The sequence below is a fragment of the Panthera pardus genome, unplaced genomic scaffold (assembly GCF_024362965.1).
Source record: "Panthera pardus isolate Hobbes unplaced genomic scaffold, ASM2436296v1 HiC_scaffold_21, whole genome shotgun sequence".
Classification (NCBI taxonomy): domain Eukaryota; kingdom Metazoa; phylum Chordata; class Mammalia; order Carnivora; family Felidae; genus Panthera; species Panthera pardus.
The window spans coordinates 57,972,866-57,991,983 of NW_026526777.1; the positions used below are offsets into that span (position 1 = coordinate 57,972,866).

Consider the following 19,118-nt stretch of genomic DNA (forward strand, 5'->3'; position numbering starts at 1 on the left):
TTGCCATGCCCGTGACGTCCGACTGGAGCTGTCGAGTAGCCAGTTGGGTGTATTGAGTCAGGAGCTCTGGGGAGTGGCATTGGTGCCTCTCTGCCTGAGCAGGGGATCGTGACCAGACCTTTGGCCCAGCACAGCCACCTCTGGCCGCAGCGTCAGGTAAGAGGAGCAGCCTCGGGTGTCCTGACCTGGGGTGACCCAGCTTCGCCTCCCAGAGCTGCCGGGATCCCAGCTCCAGGCAGGGTGGCCGTGGGCCAGTGCTGTGGAGGCTTTCCCGAGCCTGCCCTGGAAAAGCTGGCGTGTCTGCCCTTGTCCCCCCCCCCCTCCCCCCCCCGGGGGGAATCTGTGGTGAAGGCCGGGGTGGCCGGTGGCCTGGCAGAGGAGAGACCGCTGCCTTGTGTCCAGCTGGGCGTCTCTCTGGTCGGGTCGTGCTCCACCTTCAGGCTCCTGAATGTTTTGCCCAGAGCTGTGGTGAAACCGCTGCTGCTTCCTCTCCCTAAAGCGCTTTTCTCTCGGGACCTAGGACTCTCCCCTGGGGAGTTGTCTTCGTCGTGGCTTCAGCTGACTGTTGGCCAACTTTCCGGGAGGCTGCGATGGACCGTCCCCCGTCCGTGTTGACCGGGAGATGCTGGCGGCGTTCGGGGTTGCCGACGGCGGCCTGGGAGGGAGGCCAGCGGCCCTTTGAAAGGACTCAGCTGACAGTGTGTGGCTCCGAGTCCCAGTTGGCTTAGTACGCGGTGTGCCTCACAGTCTCCAACGTGCGCGACCCAAACGGCCGCAGAGGAGTCTGAGGAGCACGAAGCCGAGTTTTGCTTCACCGTGTGCTCTGGGGAGGGTGCAGCGCGACGGGCGCGTGCCTTTAGTGCATCCGGCCGCGGAAGTGGCCGCCGGAAGTGGCCGCCGGGGCGAGGAGCTCGTGAGGAGTCACCCGCCCACGGCCCACGCCCCCTGCTGCCTGGAGGTTACTCTGGACGCCGCCTACGGCCCTCCTCCTTGTCACCGTCATCATCATCACCGGCTGAAGATAGCCGCTGCCTCCTTCGCTTCGTGACTCTCCACACCCTGTGGGGAGAGGAGTTCAAGAGAAGCAACCCCGATAAATAGGTTCTTCCCTGTCTTTATTGTGCTAAGCACATCTCCCGTGCACGTGCCGTCGTGGCCATTTTCAAGTGCGCGATTCAGCGGTATGGACTGCCATCACGTTGGGCACCCGTTCCTGCCACCCGTCCCCAGAACGCTCCTCGTCTTGTAAAACTAACCCCATTCACCAGCTTCCTCCCTCCCCCGGCTCCTGGCATCCTCCATTCTGCCTTCTGGCTGTAATTTCGACTACTGCGAGCACCTCGTGTAAGTGGAACCATGCGTATTGGCCCTTGCGTGACTGACTGGCTTATTTCACTCAGCATAGGGCCCTCCAGGTTCCCCCGTGCGGGAGCCTGTGTCAGAGTCTCCTTCTGGAGGCTAACAGTCCATCATGTGGGTATACCGTGGGTTGCTTGTCAAGTCATCAGTCAGGGCCGACTTGGGCTGCTTCACATTTTAGCTGGTGTGCATCATGCTGCTAGGAACACGGGTGTACGAGTATCTCTTAGAGACCTTGCTTTTTTAATTTTTTATTTTTTTTAACATTTATTTATTTTTGAGAAGAGAGAGACAGAGCATATGCGGGGGAGGAGAGAGAAAGAAGGAGACACAGAATCTGAAACGGGCTCCAGGCTCTGAGCCATCAGCACAGAGCCCGACGCGGGGCTCGAACCCATGGACTGTGAGATCATGACCTGAGCCGAAGTCGGCCGCTTAACCGACTGAGCCACCCAGGCGCCCCTGTCATTTTACATTCCCACCAGTGGTGCAGAAGGGCTCTAATTTCTCCATGTCCTCACCCAGACTTGTTATTTTCTGTTTTTGTTTTTGTTTTTTTTCCCCTTATAGTAGCCATTTTATGAGTATGAGGTGGTATCTCCTTGTAGTTTTATTTACTCTTCCTGATGCTCAGTGATGCTGAGCATCTTTCATGTGTCTGTTGGCCATTTATATATCTTCTTTGGACATGGGATGTTTTTGGTTGTGGCTGAATTTTAGGAGTTCTTAATATAGTCTAGATGTTAATCCCTAATCAGATACGTGATTTGCGAATGTTTTGTCTCATTCTGTGGGTTGCCTTTTTATTCTGTGGACAGTATCCTTGGATGTACAGATTTTTAAATCTTCATGAAGTCCAGTTTGTCTGTTTTTTTTCTTTCTGCCTGTGCCTTTGATGTCGCATCCGAGAAATCATTGCCAAATTCCATGTCGTGACTTGGTATATTTTTTTGTTTGTTCTTTAGGCTTCAGTCTCCCGCTGCCCCATTTACCTGTTTGTTTCCTTTCCTCTTTCAATAAAGTTATTAGACCAGTAGATCAGGAACATATCTTAGATTTAGTACATCTTTATTCATCCATACCACAAACGGGGAGAGCATTCCGTGTAGAGGACAGGCAGAAGCAAAGAGGATGGGAAACGAGAGCACACAGCATAGCTGGCTGGAACGGAAGGCCCGTGAAGGGGTTGGTGGGTCAGAAATCTGGAATGTAGATGAGGCCACGCCATGCCGAAGCTTCTCCTGTGCTAAGTGGATGGATGGAAGGCAGACGGTAGTCTCACAGCCACAGGACCAAGTTTTACTACTTATTGTTTTCTTGAACTAGGCCCTTAACCTTTCTGAGCCTCAGTTTCCCCGTTTTATCTATTTAACAAACACTGATGTGGTTCCAGACACTATTCTGAGCACTGTACAAGTATGAACTCATTGACTTCTCCCACCAACCTTGTGAGGCAGGTGCCTGAGCAAGAGTATTATCCCCATTTTACAGAAGGGGAAGCCGGTGCCCAGAGAGTTTAAGTAACATGTCAAGGTCACGGAGCCAGTAAGTAGTGGAGCTGGGATTTGAACCCAGGCCCTCTAGTTCCAGAGTTCATGCTTTTAACCATATGTTTCGCTGCCTCTCTGAAATGGGGAGAAGAGTAATTCCTCCCTCTAAAAGTTACCCAGGAGATCTAATGAGATGATGCAGGTGAGGACACATTGTATGTTGCACAGGGTTTTGCAAACACTGTTTATTATTAGCTAAAAATAATCAAGCAACACTCTGGAAATGGATGTGATTCTCAAGCGTATTGGGAGAAAGGGACGGATCAAGGACCAAGCCTCGGGGAAGGTCTGTGCTGAGGAACAAGAAATTGGTTTTGGAAAGACATCAGGCAGACTCACTGTTGACCCCTGTGGACAGGATCACAGTCGGTGAAGAACCCCAGCTCCAGCCTTCCAGTCTCTACAGACGACTGTTGTGAAGGACAGTGAGGCGCTCAGGGGGATAATGTCCATGCAGAGGGGACCAAAGCCAGGTCTTTCCCGCTGGCAAACCAAGAGCTCGGTCGGGGACTGAGAACGTAAGGTCGTTTGGGGTTCTGACTGTAGCTTTTTTTTTTCCTCCTTCTGCTGGTGCAGAAAAAGTGCTCGTGCATTTTCCCAAGCAGACCACAGCTCAGGCCTGCTTTACATGCGAAGTGAGAGATGTTGAACCAGGACATTCCTGGGTTTGGGGTGCCCTTGTGGGGACAAGGGCCGAGTGCCCTGTGCGTGGTAATAAGACTCTGGGCTGGCTGTGCGGGCATCCCTGTCCCCACAGAGGCCAAGTTGCTGCACCTGCTGTGTTCGGGACACTTTTCATGTGAGTGGCAGGGAGGGGAGGAGGAGACCCCGGGATCTTGTGATCTCTCTCTGGCTCTCAGCGAGGTGTGTGGTCTGGTTTATAGGTTGGAGGGGTGGGGGCTTACTGTCTATCTCTGTTACTTTGTGCACCGCAAGGTAGTCATTAGAACCTTCTTCCCGTCTCCCCCTCCGGCTGGTGATTGATGTGTAAAAAGTGCTGGGAGGTGCTGACCTGAAGAGCCCCTGAGAGAGCTGCCGAAATAGCACGACAGTGACCTCGCCTGGGCTTGTTTGAAGTGGTGTTTAGGAAATACTCCTTTGTTGTTGTTTTTTAAAAAACTTTTTGATGTTTGTTTATTTCTGAGAGAGAAACAGAGCGTGGGCGGGGGAGGGGCAGAGAGGGAGGGAGACATGGCATCCGAAGCCGGCTCCGAGCTCTGAGCCATCAGCACCGACCCCGACGCGGGGGCTCGAACTCGCAACCTGTGTGCTCGTGACCCGAGCCGGAGTTGGGCGCTCAATCCACTGAGCGCCCCCGGTGCCCCAGCATTGAATTTCTTTAGGAGAGGGCATCTGGCGGTCCCAGCTTCCAGGCTGCTCAGGCTCTTCATAAAGGTGGGTGGCTGTGGAGGAGAGCGGGAACCACTCCCGCTCGGGTATATTTAAGAATGTCAGAAGAGAACCTTCTGCCTTATGCTGAAAGAAACTATCTTTCTAGAGAAGACTTCTGGGGAGGACGGATGTGTCTTGTCATGTCCAGCAGCCCCTTGTTAGACAGGTGTCAAGAGAACTGCCACCTTCCGATCACCATGGTCTCCCAGCACCCACCTGAGCCTGGGCCCGTTGTCTCCGGGCTCTCCGGCGTCCCTTTGGTGGCCTCACTTCTAAGCGGCGCTGGGGGGTGGGGGGGGGGCAGGGAAGGCCTCCCTTTCTTTGTAGCGGCTTGTGGACTGGGCCACGCATCTCCTGATCCCAAAGAGGCGGCACGCTGGGGGTGCCCTACGACAGTCCACGGCACCGGTGGCCGCGGGGCTGCAGCAGGAAGGAAAGGATAAGGTGTTAAGAAGGAGGCCGAGGTAGGCAGAGCTGTGCCCGAGGAGTCGGCCTAACCTTGAAGAAGAGAAGGTTCCTGGTACCGATGTCCGAAAAGGTGGGGGTCTTGCCATTTTGTGTGCGGATCGTGGCGGATCAGAGTATTAGTTGGGATTCTCGAAGTTGCAGGTGTCAGAAACCCAGCCCACTTAGCCTCACGGGAGGAGAAAGGGCACCCGAGAGAAGGAGAGGATTCGGAATCTCAGGTTACTGGGCCAGCACGCGTGGCCGGGCTCACGGCGTTCTCTCCCCCCCTTCCCCGTGCCTCCCTCTCTTGCTGTCATTCCCTCAGCTCTGCTCACGGTGCCACACGCGGCCGCCACCGCAGCCGCCCCGGCCCGCGTCCCGTCAGCCTCCCAACCCGTGGGAGTGAGTCTGTCCTTGAGCTGTTCCAGCCAGAGTCCTGGGGCACGTGGCCGTGGCCAAAACGTGCAGGAAGGGTCCTTTCCCACAGTGAAATCAGCAGGCTCCTCGGGCGCTCCCACGAGCGCGCGGCCGGACCTCGCTCGTCCACATGCTGCTCTGGGCACTTGGTAGAAATCGGCGGAAACTCGCCCGGACCTCGCCGTAACCGTGAGGAAGATCGTCTTCTTACAGATGAGGAACGGAAGTCGACTGAGCTCATGGGCCTAAGAAGTAGAGTTGCTGGGCTTCAAACCCAGGCAGTTTGGCTTAGTGTCTATACACTTAACCCCCAGGCCACGTCGTCTTTTTCTGGCAAGTTCAGGGCGACTGCAGTCTGGGCGGGAAGGACGCCCACTGCAAGTTGATGAAAATCAGAGTTCTAGGTAAGAATCTGAGGGGAGACCGTCAACCTCCTAACTTGCACTGGGGCGCCTGGGTGGCTCAGTCGGTTGGGCATCCGACTTCGGCTCAGGTCATGGTCTCCCTGCTCGTGAGTTCGAGCCCCGCGTCGGGCTCTGTGCTGAGAGCTCACAGAGCCTGGAGCCCGCTTCGGATTCCGTCTCCATCTCTCTGCCCCTCCCCTGCTCTCGCTCTCTCTCTCTCTAATATAAAAAATAAAACATAAAAAAATTTAAATATCCAAATTTGCACAAACAAGAGAGAGAACCCACCCTTACATTGTAGTAATTCTGTTTTTGCAAATCAAGGTACTTCTAGAATTCCTTCGTGGAAATTACCATGCAAACCAGTTTGTAAAACACAATAGATACCTGACTCAGTATTCTGTAAGGTTGCCTTGTTGTTGTTTTTTAATATTTTTCACATTTATTTTGAGAGAGAGAGAGAGAACAAGTGCGTGCACAAGTAGGGGAAGGGCAGAGAGAGAGGGAGACACAGAATCTGAAGTGGGTTCCAGGCTCCGAGCTGTCAGCACAGAGCCCGACGTGGGGCTCCAACCCATGAGCAGTGAGATCATGACCTGAGCCGAAGTCGGACAGTTAACCGACTGAGCCACCCAGATTTGGTTGCCTCGTGTTTAAAAAAAAAATTTTTTTTTTTTTTTAGTGTTTATTTATTATTGACAGAGAGAGAGAGACAGAGCGTGAGTAGGAGAGGGGCAGAGAGATAGAGGGAGACACAGAATCCGAAACGGGCTCCAGGCTCCGAGCTGTCAGCACAGAGCCCGACGGGGGGCTCGAACTCACAGACCGCGAGATCATGACCTGAGCTGAAGTCGGGACGCTCAACCGACTGAGCCACCCAGGCGCCCCTTGGTTGCCTGTTTTTTAAGCCAAAATGATACTGATCGCTCACTTCAGTGTCAAGATCTGGCTTTGAATGACCCGAAGCCGTTGCCAGCAGTCTAGTCCAGCAGGCCGTTCACCGTCCCTGGGAATGGCCAAGAGGACCGAGGCGGTTCCGAAGGAGGAAGGGCCGTGCCGCACTGAGCCACGGCGGAGGAGACAGGTGAGCCTTCCCTGGTGACCTGAGAGGGCGAGCTCTCAGCCCGGAGTAACCTCTGACAGGTTTGATAGAACCCCAGTCACGTGACGCTCGGGCTGTCTCTGGGAGTCGCAGCACAGGGCAGGACCCAGGGAGTGTGGGAGTGCTGACGCCCCTGTGGGTCTGGCGGCAGAGGGGCCCGCAGAGCCGGGATGTGAGTCACGCGCCCATTTCCTTCCATTCCATGGGCCCCGGCTTGTCAGGCCCTGGGTAAGCCGGCCGCCTGCCAGGACGCCCTCTCTCTGGGTCGTGAAAGGTGCCCCCCTGGGAGATTTGCCGGGGCTTGTGCCTCCCCACTGCGGCTTGGGCCCCGCAGCCCTTCTCTGGGCCTCTGGTTCACGAGTGAGCCAGCCTGGGGCCACTGGGGGGGGAACAAGGGCAAGTGGAACTTCATTCGCTTTTTCCCTTCTCTTTTGGGTCGGAACTTTTGCGTCCTGTTTTTATGCTCTTAGTGGTTACCTTCGCACTGTTGGCACTCGTATTTGACCTCACGATAACAGAACTTCAGCAGCTAGTCATTCGTGTACCGATAATGATTGAGTTTCCCTACCGTGTGCCAGGCACTTGTCCGGGTGCTGGGGAGACAGCCGGAACCAAAATTTCTGCCCCGAGTACCTACCCACCTGGACTATTTCTACTCTAACCATGCCTTTAAGAGCTTCCATTTTGCTTTGCATTTTCATTTCAGCCTGTTTTCAAAAGCTTCCAAATTAGCTGTTTGTATAAGATTTATTGTTGCCGTTTGACTTTTTAAGTTAAAAAAAAAAATTTTTTTTTTTCAGTTGTTATTTAGATTTAGCCGTATAGTTACCAGTTTCTTTTCTAACAGTTAGTTGCTTCTTCCGCCCTGCCCCTTAGTTTTGGATTTGGGTTCCTTCATGAAATGTGTCTTTAAGTGGATCTTTCAGTCAGGGACTGTTAGTAAACATTCAGGTTTTGTTTGCTTCAAAGTAGATTGTGCCCTCTCTTGAATGATAATGTAGAACTTTAGCGCAAGAGTTCTTTTCCTCAGCACTTGACAGAGAGCGTTTCGTGGTTTTCTGGCCTCTATTTTCTGTTTTCTTCAAAAGAAGAGGCTGCTGTTTATCTAGTTGGTACTTCTTTAAATTTCTTTAATGTTTATTTTTGAGAGCGAGAGAGCGAGAGAGAGACCAAATGCAAGCAGGGGAGGGGCAGAGGGAGAGAGGGAGACACAGAATCCGAAACAGGCTCCAGGCTCTGAGCTGTCCGCACAGAGCCGGACGTAGGACCCGAACTCTGGAACGGCGAGATCATGATCCTAAGCGAAGTTGGACGCTTAACAGACTGAGCCACGCAGGTGCCCCTAATTGTTACTTCTTTATAGAAAAATTTGCTTTTACTGTTTTTCTCTGTATCTTGGTGTTTGACATTTTTCACTGTGATGTGCCTTGTGCAGACTTTTTTCTGATTTACTCTTGGAATTTGATATGCCCTTTCGTTCTGAGGACTCGTATGTTTCTTTAACTCTAGAAAATGTTCAGTCATATCTTTAAATACTGTGTAGGTAGACCCAACCCACTGTAAATTGGATGCTTTTGACTCAAGTAACGGAAGCCTCAATGAAAATAGACCTCAAAGTCATTTTAAGAAATGTGTTATTTCACATTAAGTAGATTCAGATACATTATTAAAATGTATATTTCACATAACAAGAGGCCAGGATGCAGTGACTTGAGCATCTGTTAATCCAGCAGCCCAAGGGTCCAGCTCTCTGCTGACTTAGCGTCTGAGGACGCCAAGATGGCTGCCTTTGCTCTGTCTGTGCTTTCTTTGCCGTTAGGGCCATTAGGAAAAGATTTTTCTTCCCAATGTCTTTGTGAGATCAAAGCAGCTTTTCCTAGATATCCCCATCTCCACCCTGTTTATCCCCAGACGTCTCTTTCCGACTTCTTTGCCAGAATTGCAAGGAGAAAGGACACAGTGATTACTTTAGACTTACCGGGATCTAGCTCCCGAAACTGGGGATGCGACCAACCTTCTGAGTCACTGGGAGAAGGATTGGACACCAAAACGAAGTAAGAGGTCTGCCAGTGAGGAGAAAAACCAGAGTGGTTGTTGGGTAGGCACCCAGCAGTGTTTGCTACCCATGTTCTCGTTAATGTCTCTTGCTGCCACTTCTATTGACCATATGTTGTATCTTTTTATCCTGTCCTTCATGAATCTTGACTTTTATTTCCTATTTTCAGCTTCTTAATCTTTTAATCGCATTCTGGGTAATTTCCTCAGAGCTGTCTTCTAGTTTACTATCTTTCTCTTTAGCTAAATCTGCTGTGCAGCATGACCATTGAGTTTTCAATGTTAACAACCAAAATTTTAATTTCTGTAATTTCTGTTTGGTTCTGTTTCATGTCTTATTCTTTCATTAGGGTTCTTACCTCTTTTCTTTTTAAAGCTTTTCATTGTGTGTATAGTCTCGTTCATCTTTTTCTATTAATTTAAGTTCTTGGAATTATCAATTCCAATGATCAATTATCAATTCTCCTGTTTTTGTTTGTTTTGTTGACGCCCCCTCATTGTGAATTGTATGCACTCACTTTCACTGAGTGTTTATTTTGAGAATGTGGAAATTCACTACAGAGCCATTTTATATTTACTTCTACAGCATTAATTAAAAAAAATTTTTTTTTAACGTTTATTTATTTTTGAGACCGAGCATGAACGGGGGAGGGTCAGAGAGAGAGGGAGACACAGAATCTGAAACAGGCTACGTGCATATGTAGCTTTGTTAGATATTGCTACCTTCCCCTCCACTGGGCTTTGCCCCTTTGCACACACATCTGGAACAGAGGGGAAAGCGCCCCTCCCTGCAGCCCCGCCACCAGAACATGAAAGGAAAGAAACGGTGTCTTTGTGTAGTTTTGTGTGCATTTCTCTTATTTTCATTGCAACTGGGCATCTTTTCGTACGTTTGAGTACGATTCGTCTATCGCCCCCCGTGAACCGTTTCCGTCTTTTCACGCCCAGTTTTATTGAGATACAAGTTGACACGTTAACATCGTGTAAGTCTAAGGTATACAACTTGACGATCTGATGGATGTATGTGCTGTGAAATGATGCCCACAAAAGCCTAGTTAACACTGAACTCCTCAGAGAGCTCCATTTGTTTCTGTTTATATCTTTTGCTCACGTTTCTGGTTTTTCACCTTTTCTATTTTTTTGGCATTATTTGTAAATTAGAATGATTAGTCCTTTCTCTGTGACAGAAGTGATATTTTCTCCCAGTTCGTCATGTGTCTAATGACTCGAAGTCTGTTTTCTTTACCACCATGTTATCCCTTGTACAGTTAAGAATAATAAGCTTATATAGGACTTTGGTTTCGAGACATCAATTAATAATTTACTTGTAAGAGTTAACAAACACCTAGTTGGTTAAGTGTCTGACTTTTGCCCGGGTCACGATCTCACGGTTTGTGAGTTTGAGCCCCAGATCGGGCTCTCTGCTGTCAGCACAGAGCCCGCTTCCCATCCTCTGTCCTCCTCTCTCTCTGCCCCTCCCCTGCTCATGCGTTCTTTATCTCAAAAATAAATAATAAACATTAAAAAAAAAAAAAGAGTTGGGGTGCCTGGGTGGCTCAGTCGGTTGGGCATCCAACTTTGGCTCAGGTTCGTGATCTCATAGTTCATGGGTTCGAGCCCTGCGCTGGGCTCTGTGCTGACAGCTCAGAGCCTGGATCCTTCTTCGGATTCTGTGTCTCCTTCTGTCTCTGCCTCTCCTCCCTCCTCTGTCAAAAATGGATAAACATTAAAAAAAATTTAAAAAAACAAAAGAATTATTTGGTGCTGCTCCAGCCAGCAGGCCTCGGGTTTGTGGTTCTGACCCACCGCCGTCAGGCTCACTGAAAAGGGAAGCTTTCTAGCCTGCATTTAGGACTGCTGGAAACAGAAGAAGGGCCCCCTCCCTGTGGCCAGAGGTGTTTGGACAGAGGCGTCGGTCCCGGCGGCTGCGGGGAAGGCTCTGCGCTGTGTGTGGGCAGTTCAGGCACCAGGGTCCTTGTCGTCTGGCTCATGGAAAGGAAATCTTTCCTTCTGGTGTCTTCTGTTTGTTGGGATCCAGAGCCGCTGGAGGAAGTGATCTGTGGGATTTTGTGGCTGATCAGAGTAGATGGCAGTTTTGGGGAAACAGGCATCTGTAGGATTTAATGTTCACCTGTTAACCTTGAGCTTTAGCCGAGATTCTGAGCCGGTGTCTCGGAGCAGGGACTGTGCCTTGTAGAGCATGGTGTCTGTGGGCCAGGAGCTCAAACTGTGCCTGCACCTACCTATTTATAATTGGTGCTTGGCTCCTTGCCCTCCTTCACCACTGCTCACAAGAAGAGTGATGCTGTCTCAATATGAGTTGTGCTTGTTGAAACCCTGCTCGGGGAACTCAGAATAGTTCCTATGATAATCTTTTTCAAAAAGTGTTCAGTTGTTTATTTTGGGAGAGAGAGAACCCATGTGTGTGAGCAGGGCAGGGTCAGAGCGAGAGGGAGAAAGAATCTTTTCTTTTTAATGTTTATTTTTGCTTGTGCAAGCGGGGAGGGCAGAGAGGGTGACAGAGGATCTGAAACGGGCTCTGTGCTGACAGCCCAGAGCCCAACGTGGGGCTTGAACTCACAGACCGAGCGATCGTGACCTGAGCCGAAGCTGGACGCTCAACTGACTGAGCCACCCAGGTGCCCCAGCGAGAGAGAGAATCTTAAGCAGGCTCCGCGTGCGGCAGGGAGCCCCGTGCGGGTCTCGATTCCTTGACTGTGAGATCATGACCTGAGCCAAGATCAAGAGTTAGACGCTCAACTGACTGAGCCTCCGGGCGCCCTCCTGTGATAATCTTACTGTCAGACGTTAGTGGGCACAGGAATCAACTGGGGTGAGAATGCAGATTCTGATTCAGGAAGTCAGAGGCGTGTCTGAGCCGTAGGCTGCCGTGATGCCGATGCTGCTGGTTCAGGGACCTCCCTGAGTTGCGGGGGCCCCGAAGCAGCAGTCCACAGCGCGTTTGAAACAGAATCACCCGTCCCCTGCTCGTTTCAAACGCAGACTCCTAGGTTGGACCTCGGGTCTCTGGGACCAGCCTGTCTCGGCTGGGGCCTGAGGATCGGCTCTCTGGCTGGCGCCGCTTCCTAAGTGACGTCACAGGTTTTGAACCGCTGGCCCTGGGGAAAACGAATAGGATGGTTTAGGTTGGACGAGCCCATCGTTCAAGGAGGCAGAGACGTGGAGCTGCACGGAAAGTCGGTTGTAGAAAGCAGGCCGGTGGGGAAGACTGGCTGAGAGCCTCGGGACTGGCAGGAGAACGGGGGCCTCTGCCGCCCTTCTCTCCAGTGCGTAGGATGCGATTTGACGAGTCTTTCCCCGTCCCCTGGTCTCACCTTCTTTTTCTAGTCGTCCGGCATGCTCTGCCCACCGCACGCCGAGGTGCCCTGACCATGAGCCTCAACTCCTCCCTCGGCCACGGGAAGGAGCTGAGTAACCTCACAGAGGAGGAGGGTGGCGAAGAGGGGGTCGTCGTCACCAGCTTCGTCGCCATCATCATCATCACCGTGTTCGTCTGCCTGGGCAACCTGGTCATCGTGGTCACCTTGTACAAGAAGTCCTACCTCCTCACCCTCAGCAACAAGTTCGTCTTCAGCCTGACCCTGTCCAACTTCCTGCTGTCCGTGCTGGTGCTGCCTTTCGTGGCCACCAGCTCCATCCGGAGGGAATGGATCTTCGGCGTGGTCTGGTGCAACTTCTCCGCCCTTCTGTACCTGCTGATCAGCTCGGCCAGCATGCTCACGCTGGGGGTCATAGCTGTCGACCGGTAAGCTTGCCGCAGACGTCGAGAATGGAAGAGTTTAGGAGCGTGTGCAGAGCGGGAACGGGAGACATCATCTCGTTTTAGCTCCTGGGGAGGATGTCGGGGGCCTCTGCCGGGGAGGGTGACAAAGCCTCTTCCAGCCCTTCAACCAGAGCATCTCTGATTTCAGCTGACCGACACTGCATATAGGTTTAGTCTTTAAAAGGAGTTCCGTTGCTTGCAAAGAAAGTTCTCGAAATCTCTGGCCCGCGCTTTAAGGATGAGAAAAAGAAGCCGGGGAGGGTGATGCGTCAGAGATGTTGGTTTCCCAGAGGGCTGCCTGCCGTCTGCTGCTTTGGTCGGGCCCCTGGATTCATCTTGCATATTAGGATTTTGCTCTGATGGTCAGTTTGTTCACCACAGGCCAGTGTGTGACTTCGGAGAGACAGTAGATTCAGCTTGCGGGACAGGGGAGGAAGCTAGCAATGGAGTCAGAGGAGACTAGCCAGGGTTCTGGTCACTTGGTGAGACAGTCCCTGAGCTCCCTCGGGGACCATCAGTATTTTGGCTGACGAGTGGTAGCTGGATGGTCCATTCTGAGCTCAGACCTCCTCTAGGCCCAAGGCCGAACCCTGTCGGCTCTCGGCGGCTGTGGGGGATGTAAAATGAAGGAAGCGACTGGTCAGAACTAATCAGTTGGCTTCTCTGAATATCTTTTTTTCTCCAGTAATGTAAATGTTACAGAAAATGTAAAGAATAAAATAAGAAATGTCCACAGTCTCACCACTGTTTCATTTTTAGTATATTTGCCCCCAGTAATTTTTGGTTGCATACAGTACATTTTTTTTTTTTTTACAGTACATTTTTTAAATAGGCTTTATGGCCCATGTGGTTTTTGTGAGCTGCTTTTTTACTTAAGTGATGGGGAGCATTTCCTTCCTCTGGCGGTTGTCACGTGCCCTTTAAGAACATGATTTTTTTTTTTCAATATATGAAGTTTATTGTCAGATTGGTTTCCGTACAACACCCAGTGCTCATCCCAAAAGGTGCCCTCCTCTATACCCATCACCCACCCTCCCCTCCCTCCCACCCCCCATCAACCCTCAGTTTGTTCTCAGTTTTTAAGAGTCTCTTATGCTTTGGCTCTCTCCCACTCTAACCTCTTTTTTTTTTTTTTTTTCCTTCCCCTCCCCCATGGGTTTCTGTTAAGTTTCTCAGGATCCACATAAGAGTGAAAACATATGGTATCTGTCTTTCTCTGTATGGCTTATGTCACTTAGCATCACACTCTCCAGTTCCATCCACGTTGCTACAAAGGGCCATATTTCATTCTTTCTCATTGCCACGTAGTACTCCATTGTGTATATAAACTACAATTTCTTTATCCATTCATCAGTTGATGGGCATTTAGGCTCTTTCCATAATTTGGCTATTGTTGAAAGTGCCGCTATAAACATTGGGGTACAAGTGCCCCTATGCATCAGCACTCCTGTATCCCTTGGGTAAATTCCTAGCAGTGCTATTGCTGGGTCATAGGGTAGGTCTATTTTTAATTTTCTGAGGAACCTCCACACTGTTTTCCAGAGTGGCTGCACCAGTTTGCATTCCCACCAACAGTGCAAGAGGGTTCCCGTTTCTCCACATCCTCTCCAGCATCTATAGTCTCCTGATTTGTTCATTTTGGCCACTCTGACTGGCGTGAGGTGATATCTGAGTGTGGTTTTGATTTGTATTTCCCTGATGAGGAGCGACGTTGAGCATCTTTTCATGTGCCTGTTGGCCATCCGGATGTCTTCTTTAGAAAAGTGTCTATTCATGTTTTCTGCCCATTTCTTCACTGGGTTATTTGTTTTTTGGGTGTGGAGTTTGGTGAGCTCTTTATAGATTTTGGATACTAGCCCTTTGTCTGATATGTCATTTGCAAATATCTTTTCCCATTCTGTTGGTTGCCTTTTAGTTTTGTTTGTTGTTTCCTTTGCTGCACAGAAGCTTTTTATCTTCATAAGGTCCCAGTAGTTCATTTTTGCTTTTAATTCCCTTGCCTTTGGGGATGTGTCAAGTAAGAAATTGCTACGGCTGAGGTCACAGAGGTCTTTTCCTGCTTTCTCCTCTAGGGTTTTGATGGTTTCCTGTCTCACATTCAGGTCCTTTATCCATTTTGAGTTTATTTTTGTGAATGGTGTGAGAAAGTGGTCTAGTTTCAACCTTCTGCATGTTGCTGTCCAGTTCTCCCAGCACCATTTGTTAAAGAGACTGTCTTTTTTCCATTGGATATTCTTTCCTGCTTTGTCAAAGATGAGTTGGCCATACGTTTGTGGTTCCTAGTTCTGGGGTTTCTATTCTATTCCATTGGTCTGTGTGTCTGTTTTTGTGCCAATACCATGCTGTCTTGATGATGACAGCTTTGTAGTAGAGGCTAAAGTCTGGGATTGTGATGCCTCCTGCTTTGGTCTTCTTCAGAATTACTTTGGCTATTCGGGGCCTTTTGTGGTTCCATATGAATTTTAGGATTGCTTGTTCTAGTTTCGAGAAGAATGCTGGTGCGATTTTGATTGGGATTGCATTGAATGTGTAGATAGCTTTGGGTAGTAATGACATTTTGACAATGTTTATTCTTCCAATCCATGAGCACAGAATGTATTTCCATTTCTTTGTATCTTCTTCAATTTCCTTCCTAAGCTTTCTATAGTTTTCAGCATACAGATCTTTTACATCTTTGGTTAGATTTATTCCTAGGTATTTTATGATTCTTGGTGCAATTGTGAATGGGATCAGTTTCTTTATTCATCTTTCTGTTGCTTCATTATTAGTGTATAAGAATGCAACTGATTTCTGTACATTGATTTTGTATCCTGCAACTTTGCTTAATTCATGTATCAGAAGAACATGATTTTTAATGGTTCAATATTGTGCCATCCCGTGGAGGTAGAATTTATTTTTACAGTCCCTTTGTAGCTTCCTACTTGGAGGAACATGTGTGTGGTGAAATTGTGGTTTTGGTAAGAAGAAACACATGTTCGTGATTCTTCGTGTGTAAAAGGCAGGTTGTTTTCCAGAAGACTGGATAGACTTTTACTCCAGTAGCTGTTCGTTGGCATCCTATCAAGACTGATTATGTAACAGTAAAAAAAGTAATTGGGGGACGCCTGGGTGGCTCAGTCGGTTGAGCGTCCGACTTCGGCCCAGGTCATGATCTCACGGCCTGTGAGTTCGAGCCCCGCGTCAGGCTCTGTGCCGACAGCTCGGAGCCTGGAGCCTGCTTCAGATTCTGTGTCTCCCTCTCTCTCTGCCCCTCCCCGCTCTCTCTGTGTCAAAATAAATAAAACATTAAAAAAAAAAAGTAATTGGAACTTTGTTGGCAGTGGGGAGACATGGGATCTCGCCATTGTTCCAATTTCCATGTTTTTAAAAAATAGTTGATTTTTTAAATGTTTGTTTATTTGTGAGAGAGAGAAAAATCTTAAGTAGGCTCTGGGCGGGCAGCACGGAGCCTAATTTGGGGCTTGAACTCACCAACCAACCGTGAGATCATGCCCTGAGACAAAATCCAGAGTTTTAACTGACTGAGCCACCCCGGCGCCCCCAAATTACTGTTCTTTGAATTTCCTTTCCTGGGCCCTGGGTCCTGTGGGACATGGGGTGAAGGCAAACCGCTAGAGGAGAGCTGAGGATTTTTTTTTTTTTTAAGTTTATTTATTTAGAGGGAGAGAGAGAGCAGGGGAGGGGCAGAGAGAGAGGGAGAGAGAATCATAAGTAGGCTTCATGGTGTCAGTGCAGAGCCCAAGGTGGGGCTGGATCTCAGGAACTGTGCAAACCAAGAGCTGAGCCCGTTGCTTAAGGGGCTGAGCCCCCCTGGGGAACTGGTTTTTCAGTGCCTCTCTTGGAGCCGTCTGTGTATGGATGTTTGGGAAATCGTGCCCGCTGGGCAGGGGCAGGTGGGGGAGACTCAGTTGCGTTGCCCAGTTTGGTGCTTTATTCTCTCCTGTGGGGGTGCTGGCCGGATGGCCATGTAGGAAGGGCTCTGGGCCTGGTCCTTAGGGCGGCAGGATACCAGCGGGCACAGCACACAGACCTTGCCCACGTGTTCACACGTAGGCGGCAGAGGCCTGCCAGCGAGGGCGGGTGTGGACCCAAAGCATAGGGAACTGGCGCGGCCCCAGTCCTGCTTGGGGTGGCAGGGCCTGGAGGGCTCCCCGGAAGAGGTGCCACTTGAGTAAGTCCTAACCGCGAGTAGGATGGCACAGGCCTGGAAGAGCTGGAAAAGACCCTTCGATGGAAGGAACAGCGTCCAGCAGGTAGTGCAGGGAATGCACGACTAAGATGAACAGATGAGCGGAGGAACTCACAGCGGAGGGGAGGGGAAGGGCCACGGAGTATGCGGTAGTGCTGGGCGGGGCCTCAAGCGGGGAGGAGGAGCCCAGGGCCGTGCGGGGGCGGGAGGTGTGGGCATGCATCCTAGGTGGCTGGAGACCCTCTCCGGCTGTTGGTGGTGGCTGGAAACACGGTGACACACACGGGTCACATTTACCCGCTGGAGCTTTGATCCACGCGGCCTGACTCCACACCACCCCGTGACAGAGCCGGTCCAGAAGGGACCTGTGCCTCCCCTCGGTGACCGTTACCTCCCCACCACGAGGTGCAGCCAGGCAGGGTCTTGGCCGGTTCTGGTGATTACAGCGTACCGACCCCTGTCATCGTGTTTTCAAGTAACTTGGTGGCAGATGCAATTTACTATTTATTATTGGTCGTTTATTATTGGTCATGTGGCGTAAAGATACAAATTGACTGGGCCAGTTTACGTGATCCAGCCCTTCTAAGTGACATAATATACTCCTTCTGCCTGCTTCATTTTAGTACATTAATTTTACTCTATCTTGCTAATTTTGGAGGTCACATATTTGTCCCAGTCTATTGGAAACCTAGAGATGCAACTCTGTGTGTGTGTGTGTGAGAAAGAGAGAGAGAGAGAGGGGGAGGGGGAGGGAGGGAGGATGAGGGAGAGAGAAAAAACAGCAGTAGGACAGGAGGGAAGAAGAACAGAGGACAGGACTAGAGGAGAGAGCCGGAAACGTCTCTAAGAAAGTGGAAGGGGGTGGGGGGGCGCCTGGGTGGTTCAGTCAGTTAAGCGTCCGATTTCGGCTCAGGTCATGATCCCGTGGCTTGTGAGTTCGAGCCCTGAGTTGGGCTCTGTGCTGACAGCTCGGAGTCTGGATCCCGCTTCGGATTCTGTGTCTCCCTCTCTCTCTGCCCCTCCCCCACTTGTGCTCTGTCTCTCTCTGTCTCTCAAAAATGAATAAATGTTTAAAAAAAAAAAAAAAGGAAAGTGGAAGCGGAGAACCCACCGGGGCAGGTGTCATGACCTCCACTGAAAGGGGTTGCTGCTAATACACAGTCCTCCCAGCAAATCCTTGCAACTGGGGGCTGGCTCCCATTCTGCAGGTGGGCAGAGTGAGGCTTTGTGAACCTGCCCAAGCTCACGTGGCTGGTAGGCAGCTCGTCGGGTTCCGAGGAGGCGAAGGCGGGACTCAGAGCAGACTGCAGAGGGAGCCACCCATCAAGTCCAGCAAGCGGCTAGTTTGGCCCAGGGTTTCTCAAGCTGGCACTGCTGACGTTCTGGGTTGGGTCACACTTTGTGGGGACGGGGGGCCGCCCTGGGCAGCACCCCTGGCCTCTGCTCACTAGATGCCGGTGGCTCCTCCGCAGTCGTCACCACCCAGAATGTCTCCAGACATTGCCACGCGTCCCCGGGGGGACACGTCGTCCCCACCGAGAACCCCAGCTAGAGAACTCCGCATACTAAGTTGGCAGATGAGCCAAAGGAGAACAGACCGCGTAAGAAGAATGGCTGACTGGAGAGAGATTCGGTGGGAATGTCGGTGTCCGAAACCGGCCACGTGGGGAACGTCATGTGACCCGGGGAGAACTGTACCCCAAGTGAGGGTGTGACGTGGTCGCTTAACCCGGCAGCTCGTCGGGTTTTCGCGGCACGTGCGGGTGGATGCGGCCCCGGCTCCGAAAACAGGGTTCGGTGAGGGAAAGCGGCTGGCTCTGGGGGGTGGGTGGTTACGGTGCAGGGTCACCAGTGCCATCGGGAGAGCGTCCGTCCGTGGTAGCGCGCTGTCCCCGAGGTGGCTGGAGTCGGCCTCCGCTCCGTCCTGTTTGCGGTGGAAGCGTCTTAGCGACACGGACCGACGTCGCTATCTTAGGGGCCGGTCTTGCAGCAGGACAGCTAAGCGTCGGAGCCCCTGTGTGCGTAATGACTTTTCGGTTACACGAGACGTCGTGGGAGGCTCTTCTGGGACCTGGGGTCATGCTTGGGCTCATGCCTGAAAATGAGCTGCTGGGGAAAAGACAGAGCTTCAGAAGCCAGTTAGGAGCACGGAAGGCAAAAGAAGCCTGTCTGTTCGGTCCTCTAATGACGTGCAGGGACACAGGGAGCTGCTGTCGTGCTGTATTTTCCTTTGAACCTGCAGCAGGCCTCAATGAGGCTAAGTTTAAAACATGAGGTTTCAGATCTACAAAATCTGTGTCTTCCCTTGGGCAGATGGGGGATGTTCTGTATCTTGATAGAGCCGTAGATTTGTGCGTTTCATCGTATGTGAGTTTTACAAAAAATGAAATGGAGGGTAACTGGGCAGCACCCTGGCCCT

At 50.9% G+C, this 19,118-nt stretch overlaps 1 protein-coding gene across 13 annotated transcripts in view; it reads left to right on the forward strand.

Annotated features, from left to right (window-relative positions):
* The window catches only part of GPR161 (G protein-coupled receptor 161), a 59,383-nt gene that overhangs the window by 16,279 nt on the left and 23,986 nt on the right, over positions 1-19,118 (forward strand). For 9 of the 13 annotated variants that reach the window (XM_053909333.1, XM_053909334.1, XM_053909330.1 and 6 more), the window contains exon 3: positions 12,075-12,492. The exons of 1 other annotated variant lie outside the window; for it this stretch is intronic. In XM_053909333.1, coding sequence (XP_053765308.1) covers positions 12,075-12,492 — 418 coding nt within the window. Of the gene's footprint in view, positions 1-520; positions 1,345-8,282; positions 8,770-12,074; positions 12,493-19,118 lie in introns of those variants that run through there. 3 more of the 13 variants (XM_053909339.1, XM_053909340.1, XM_053909341.1) reach the window with 3 other exon arrangements.